Below are 7,964 nucleotides of genomic sequence, written 5' to 3'. Positions count from 1 at the left end.
GTGTCCTCAGAAATTCCCTTGAACAGATAGGAAACTAAAGTTTAGGAGAGAACAAGGAACCATGACTGAATAGTATCCAGATAAGAACTTCTCTTCTATCACAGAGAAAAAGAACTGAAAGTCTTTTCTGAAGTCTCCCAAATTTAGTAATCTCATGAGGAGAACCAATCACTGTTTTAAGACCAAACAATATCATAAGTTGCTAAGCAACATCTTAGGTTAAAAGTGCTATTACAACATGTAAAATATTTTTCTGTAAAATATTTCTGAGTTTGCCATATATTTACTGAGCTCCTGGTAAGAATGAGGCATTATGGCAGCAAAGGGCAGGCACAGAAAAATTATACTCGGGTTTTCCTCTGAAAGAGACGACAAGCCTAAGTCACAGGATCAGACTCTCAGCAGAGACTGATACTGTAGAATTCTCATCTGGTCCATTCTTCTACCTCCAAGAAATGCATTCCTTCATTTTAGCACAAACCACACTATGGGGCTTCTCCAGGTGATCTAGAAGTCAGTGTCAGAGGATGTTCAAAGCCCTTAGACATGATCGGATAATCAGTAATGAATAGGGTGTTGCCCTCATGATTTGTGAGGGCAGCTGCAGGGCAGGATAAGACCTCAGTGCAAGAGTATAGAAAGTCCACTCTGAGTATATGCGTTATGACTGATATTAAACAGTGAGCTCACCACTGTCTGTCTCACTGCCAGGGCTCTCTTCATTAGAAGTATTTGGATCCTAACCCTTTCTATATATGGTTTAATTTTCCTTTCTGTTGCACTATATTTTCAAAAACATGAAGGTAAATCTTAATTTTCAGTATTCTCAATAGTAAACATCAAAATTAATTCTTTGGATCAATACTTCAATAATCATATAACACGAGAGAGTGATGGCAAAGCACTCCTGCAGGTTATTATCTCCAGGGTTCCCAGAAAATAAGCTCTGTCCAATTTATCCCACCCTACTTATTGACCTGAGATGAGTGAGGTGTGTCACCAAGTCTACTTTAATCTCTAGTCATATTTATGGTAGGCATTTGTAAAAGGTTCCCCCCTTAACAGTCCACTGTTTCCAGTAACCACCACCCATTTCCAAGGGGTAGCTTTCTATCACTCTCCATTTGGGGGAGTATTGAAACTCAGAGTTTCTCCTCTGATTTTTCCTAAATATCATATGGTGCCAGGGATCCTAAGCTCTGGTAGAGTTGGCCACTTTGAATCTAGGACAGTGGAGCAGAAGCCTGAAGCATTAAGAAACTTCTTAAGTGAAGCTTTATCACACAGCACTGCCAAGATTCAGGCATTCTCCATAGCCTGACAATTTAACTTCTCTTTAGATGATTTGTTGTCCCTTGAATAAACTCCCCAGTTGTCACAGCACAGAGGCATGGTCTGTCATTAACTCTCACTTACGGTTGTTCCATTGATTATAGTCTCACTAACGTGCTTTGGGTATATCCCATTCTAGAACTTGGATTGGGATGGAAGAATGTGAGTGATTGACCAAAATTCTCAAAACAATTTTTTTTGTTTGTTTGTGTTTTTTTGCTTGATTAAGAATTTACTTTTTTTATATAGTAAAGAAAGTATTTCCTTTCCTAGACACTTTATAAGAGTCCTCTCCTTAGCAACAGATGTGTCATCTCAAAACATTTTGCTAATTGGATGCAGCTCAACTGATTTGAATTTTAATCAGTCAAGACACTATCATACTCTCAATTCTCTTTTCACTTATTTTGTCTGTTCTGCTCCACACTTAGGCTCTACTGATTCCCATCAAACCACCCAAGAAGAAAATGGCCGTAATTGGAATCCCGATGTTTGGATTTTTCATCACAGTTCTCCTGATGAAACTTCAGGAATCATGGGCTGTCAAAGGTAAGTACTGAGAGAATCAAAACTAGGGACAGTAAAGCTCTGAGAGCATTGGAGAAATAAACTTTGGACATTTGCAAGACAATCTTTGGACTGAGAGAAATGCGTGATAGTTATTTTGTAGGTCTAAATCTAAAAGTATAAATTGTGGATGGAAGAGTTCTCTTCTCATTACAGTTTGAAGTAAGTGCATTTTAGTTTAGAGGAATAAAACTGGGTTGTATGTGGATCAATGCCATTGACTTTGTGGTAAGCTGAACTTGAGGGGGAATATTTTCTGACAGGCATTAACAAGCTACCTCTGTGGGCTTTAAGTTATCTTTCTAGAAAATTAGTAAAATTAAAAACCCCACATAATGTTGTGAGGATTACGAGAAGTTAGCTGAATACATAGGAGGTTTTTTTTTTTTTTTTTTTTGGCATGTAAATCCTGTCAGCATATTTTGAGCACTGACATAAAATTGATCACTAGAAAGGAATGTCACCAAAAATTACCAAACTACCCATGAGGAGGGGAAGGGCAGATATGCTGATATGAATTGAATTTAATTTACTGCCTTTGGAAACAGTGATAGCCCTTCTACAGTGGATCTTACAATGATCTTTAGTCACGGTTATTTAGTGATTTTCACGAGAGAGTAGAAAAATGAGTAATGAATTAAAGAGTCTGATGTTCTTTGCCATCTCCTGAGCAAACATTGTGCTGCTGTGAAGATGTATTGTGAAAACATATTCTTCACCCAGGTGACCCCAAAAGAGGGTGGCAGGGAGACTGGAAATAAGTAAAGCAATAACCCAGCTCCTAGATTCATGATGGGAATTGTAGGTTTCTATTGCTCATAAAGAGCCACACATATGCGGGGATGCATACCTGGAAAGACAGTCTCTTCCCTTAGGTTGGAAAGTAACAACTAAGATATTTGTGTGTGTGTGTGTGTGTGTGCATGCACACATGCATGCGTGTGCATAAATAGTAACAAATGCTAAACTAATACGTGGCTTTATCAATATACAGTCAGACTTTAAAATCTCCCTCTCATCTACATACACCACAGAGGCTGTATGTTCTTCAATTGTAGCTTTCTTATTTCAAGTTATTTCCTTGGTATAGATTTTTCTCAGTATCAACCATAATAAAATAGGTTCCATAATGACAGTCTCAATTTAAGAAGTTTAAGATATAAGGGCATGTTTCCAAGGTCAATTCAAATATAATTCTTCCCTCAGAGGGGTATAAATCCAGATAGTGGGTATTCTACAACACTACGAATTAAGGTCTCAATCTTAATTTCCTAGGTACTTCAGACCCCAGTTATGTTTTCCATGTGTCTGGTCCTTAAATGTAAAGTAGTTTCTGACTCTAAAGTGCTTGTTATAGGCCTGATGAAATACTAAGAAATTGCTTACTTGTCTGATTTCATGATAGAAGCAAAATCACATAAGAAAATAATAGGAAAACTACATATAAGTAGGTAAAGAAAATCTACTCAAGATCACTAGACTAGTAAGTAGCTAAATAGGAAATTAAAATTTAATTTCAGAGTTCAGAAACCAACCTTTTAGGAGCCGCTGCTGGATTTCTAAAGTGGGAATCATTTTCTAGCTCGTAATAAGGAGACAAACAACCACTTCACAAGACTCTGGGTTTTCAGACCCTGCTTCCTTCAGTCCACTCTCTCTAATACATCTCCTTAATTTCTCCCCTTCAATCTCTGTTCAACACTGTCCCTACTCTCCATCACTCTATTCCACTTGGCCCTATCTCATTCCACCATCCCCTGCCCACAATTTGTGTCTCACATCCTGGGTTCTTCTTCATCCTCCTCTTCTTGTTCCAACCCTAACTCCCTTTTCTACCTTTTCAGAGAATCATGTGATCATCCAGGCTGAGTACTATCTGACCCCTGATGCATCAGCTGAGTTTATGTTTGACTTTGATGGTGATGAGATTTTCCATGTGGATATGAAAAAGACGGAGACGGTCTGGCGGCTTAAAGAATTTGGTGATTTTGCCAGCTTTGAAGCTCAGGGTGCACTGGCCAATATAGCTGTGGACAAAGCCAACCTGGACATCATGATAAAGCGCTCCAACCATACCCCAAACACCAATGGTACCTCTCTCTGTTGCAGATGTGGGAATTATACTTTAAAATAGATGTTTCAGCTCTTTGTGTTATGTTATTTTGACTGACTTTCTCTTCTAGGGGCCTAACCTTGCCATAAGCAAGCCCCAAATTCTTATGCTACAGACTCAGACTTCATGGATTTTTCATTTCTTGATGTTCTCGCATCTTGTCTCTGCCATCCACAGTCATTCGCAAAGTTATTTCCCTGAATTCATGCTGGGAGAGCCAGGAATGAGATCTTCAGACATTTTTACCTTAATATTGGTTCCAATTCATGATGAGGGTATCAGAGATAGGTATCTGAGACTGTGGCATAGTTTCTCAGGGCATAATCTCAACTGCTTTTTCAGCTTTAGTGGAAGGGCAGAGCCATGTCTAAGCATAGATGGCTAATTTTATCACATGTCCTCCAGTACCTCCAGAGGTGACTGTGCTCCCAAACAACCCCGTGGAACTGGGAGAGCCCAACGTCCTCATCTGTTTCATCGACAAGTTCTCCCCACCAGTGGTCAATGTCACGTGGCTTCAAAATGGAAAACCTGTCACCACTGGAGTGTCAGAAACAGTCTTCCTGCCCAGGGAAGACCACCTTTTCCGCAAGTTCCACTATCTCCCCTTTTTGCCCTCAACTGAAGATGTCTATGACTGCAAGGTGGAGCATTGGGGTTTGGATGAGCCTCTTCTCAAGCACTGGGGTATGGACCATTCTTCATTCTCTTTTATTTTATGGTTTCCTCCTGTAATGCATGTGTTGGGTACTTTGGGACCCCAAATACCCTATTTCATAAGAACTGCTACAATTCGTATTTCTTGTTTTCTCTCATTATTCAGGCTTGCTCACTTCCTAACTTATAATTCCCTTGATACATCATTTTGTCTTCCTCTTCTTTAATTGATTAATAACTATTCTTTTAACTTAGTACCTGACATTTGTTCATAAGTGCTACTCCCTACTACATTCATTACTTCTATACTCTGTTTTATATTTCCCCAGAGTTTGAAGCGCGAACTCCACTTCCAGAGACAAAAGAGAATGTGGTGTGTGCCCTGGGCCTGGTTGTGGGTCTGGTAGGCATCATTGTTGGGACCATCTTCATCATCAAGGGAGTGCGCAAAGGCAATGCTGTTGAACGCCGAGGACCTCTGTGAGGCACTTGCAGGTGGGTTTGATGTGGAAGACATATATGGAGTTATGAAGGGAAAGAAACAGAGTGGGGAGAGAGACATGTGATGCCATTAAGGGGAAAAAGTAGGAAAAGTCTTGGCTCTTGACTTACCTTTGCTAGGACAGAATCAGACACTGGCATTGTCTGGTAACTCTAAGCTTCAAGGTCTCTTATATCTTTCTATACATGTGCACCTAGATGTTCAGTCTAGGAAATTATCTCCAGTACCTAAGACCATTGTTTTACATTAGAATACTGGGTCCAGTGATCTAGGAAAGTTAGCTTCAAGATTTGGGTACTTCCTGGCTTATATTTTCTGGGCAGGCCATCAGGGCAAAAGCACTTTCAGAACTTGGCTCTTTTGGGATTAGTGTAGATTCTTTGCATGAAATGGAAATTTCTTGGAGACCAATGTCTGTTTTTGCTCCTTCAATCTAAAAAGTGGTGTCAGAAGTTCTAAGAGAAGGTAAAGCATAGTCTGCTCATAGCACTTTATATTGGAAAAGTTGTATTTACTAGAGGTCAGATGAATGTTAAGAGACTTTTCCGAAGTCAAAGGATTAAGGGAGAAGAGGAAGGAATCTGAAGGTAAGTTCTCAAAATATTCATTTTAAACTCTTTAGTAACTATGTGTATTTGGCTACAGGTAATGGACTTTCCTAAGAGAAGAATGAAAGATCAATGAAGAGATTTCTGCTTTAATATCTTTACAAACCTGGCAATATTTTAGTTGTTTATCTCAGTGAAGACAACCATTCTTCAGCACTTTCCAGCCCTTTAGTCAGTCTACGAATGATGATGCCTTCTAGATCTCTCCATGCTCTAACATCTAGTTAGGCTTCCTCGTCTGTTACTCCTTCCTGTATCTGTTTTCCCTCCATTTCCCACTATCTTTTGTTGGCATGCAATGCCTCTAAAATAGGCCCCATAAGATCCTTTTTCACTATGGAAACTTTAAAAATGTTCTATGGGAGCATCTCCTTTGTACTTATTGCTTGAGGTTTCTTCAAACTGTGATTGTGATATTTCCAACTATAATAAACTATTGAATGAGTCTTAGGTGGAATTTTTTGTGTCTGAGCCAGTTCATCCTGAAATGTCTAAATGTTGGTTATGTCTTATAAGCTCTGTTATTAATTAAAAATATCCGGGTTCATTAGGGCTTGATCTCATTCAGAGGATCTGTAAGCAATCCAATTGCTGTGGTCCAGTCCTCATCTGGAAAACTCTAGATTAAAGTTTGTTGGGAGATCTTTACTGAGCAACCAATTCAGAATCTGGTTTTGATTCTTGAGCCTGCAATTCAGTGAGATATCTATATCTTCAGTGGGGTGAATCTTAAAGCCTAGTGTTTGGCCTCATAGTAGTGAGACAAATGGTGTAGAAAAAAATGGGGTTAGAGTGAGGAGCAGAATAGAGGAGGATCTATATATATTACAGAATTTATATATCAACATCACCCATTCCAGACTCCATGAGGAATGAGATTAGACACTGAGGATTAGCATTACTCATTTTATCAACATAGTCTTGGTAGCCTGTTTCATTACCAGGAGAATAATATATGACTTATTTTTGGAACCATCTTATATTTGGAAATGTGTCCCTTAGTGGAAAAACTGAGTAAAGGCAGCAGGGAGAGAATATGGTATTAAGTGGGAGGAAAGAATGTTTGAGATACATGACCTATTGCTCACTTCTCTGTGAGACTATTACTTGATATTTATTTCTAAAATAGTTACCACAAACTACCCCAAACCATAAAGATTAATTATCCATGACAAATGTGGTAGACTAGCATACAAGTGTGTTTGAAATGAATTTGACTTGGGCTTCATATTGATTCTATCGTTTACTGGCTATATATTCACTGGTATCTTATGTAACTCAATTTAGCGTGATTTCTTTAATGAAAATACTGATGCTTATTTTAACCATATTGAGTTATTATGAGAATTAAAGGAAATGCAAAAAATATAATTAGGTACCATGCTTAACGAGTAATGTTCAAAATGGTAAATTTCATTATTTTTCCTAAAAATTTCTACAGCTGGTAATAAAAAATCTAATAGAAACAAAACAAAATAAGCACAAACCAAAGAAGCATGACTTGAAGGGTAGCAGAATAAGCCACCCCAACATATGCCTTTTTGGCATAAGGATTATCTTGAGCCGATAAGGTGGTTTTAGATACTAGAATTGCTTTACATCACTTGTTTGCTGAAGATGGAAGTGTCTCTGCCATAGTAAACACCTCCTGCTTTACCCAGATTAACACATCTAGTATTATAGAGACTCAAATACAAGGAATAAACAAATGTGTCACTTGGCTAAAACAGATTGATGCTTCTTTAGGTACATTCTTTGATATATTTGATACTAAATGGTTTGTTTAATAGGGGCCTAGATAAGAAGCATACTCTAATTATTTTGGTATTATCCTCCTGATAGTCATCATTGCAGCCTACCTGATGAGCTGTGTTCACAGCCATCAGCAGTACATTAGATGATCTTACTGTGTTTGAAAAAACAGCAACAAGATGAATAATGAGATAAACAGTGAAAACCTTCCACAAATCTGACATCATAACCTATGAGTTTCCTAGCAAAACAAAAACAACTTAACCCTGATGGTGACTGAAAGCAGTGGTAGAACCAAAGTTTTAGTCAGTTTCTCATGTGTGAGAAGATGACCAAAAGGAGGGAATTATTAAAGTAATTAAACAAGGAGGCATTAGACTGAGAAGATCCTCATGCTTTGGTTGCCTACATAAACAACCCCAAACCAAAGTTG

The 7,964-nt window shown here is 38.4% G+C and overlaps 1 protein-coding gene across 1 annotated transcript; it reads left to right on the top strand.

Moving 5' to 3' along the window:
* Window positions 1-1,689: 1,689 nt before the first annotated feature.
* Window positions 1,690-6,224, top strand: LOC102896083 (HLA class II histocompatibility antigen, DR alpha chain). The gene is made up of 5 exons (XM_006907422.1): window positions 1,690-1,881; window positions 3,744-3,989; window positions 4,418-4,699; window positions 4,999-5,164; window positions 5,817-6,224. The coding sequence occupies exons 1-4, from the start codon at window positions 1,800-1,802 to the stop codon at window positions 5,151-5,153; spliced, it is 765 nt and encodes a 254-aa protein (XP_006907484.1). The 5' UTR covers window positions 1,690-1,799; the 3' UTR covers window positions 5,154-5,164; window positions 5,817-6,224.
* The last annotated feature ends 1,740 nt before the right edge of the window (window positions 6,225-7,964 follow it).

The sequence above is a fragment of the Pteropus alecto genome, unplaced genomic scaffold (genome assembly GCF_000325575.1).
Source record: "Pteropus alecto unplaced genomic scaffold, ASM32557v1 scaffold202, whole genome shotgun sequence".
NCBI classification, from domain to species: Eukaryota; Metazoa; Chordata; class Mammalia; order Chiroptera; family Pteropodidae; genus Pteropus; species Pteropus alecto.
Note: the sequence above shows the minus strand (reverse complement) of the source record. Positions and strands in the feature narration are given on the sequence as shown.

Bases quoted from the DNA above. Each gene is read 5' to 3' on its own strand.
- LOC102896083 (XM_006907422.1), top strand. From the start codon at position 1,800: ATGGCCGTAATTGGAATCCCGATGTTTGGATTTTTCATCACAGTTCTC. The intron at 3,990-4,417 runs GTACCTCTCTCT...CATGTCCTCCAG, and splicing joins CCATACCCCAAACACCAATG to TACCTCCAGAGGTGACTGTG. The intron at 4,700-4,998 runs GTATGGACCATT...ATATTTCCCCAG, and splicing joins GCCTCTTCTCAAGCACTGGG to AGTTTGAAGCGCGAACTCCA.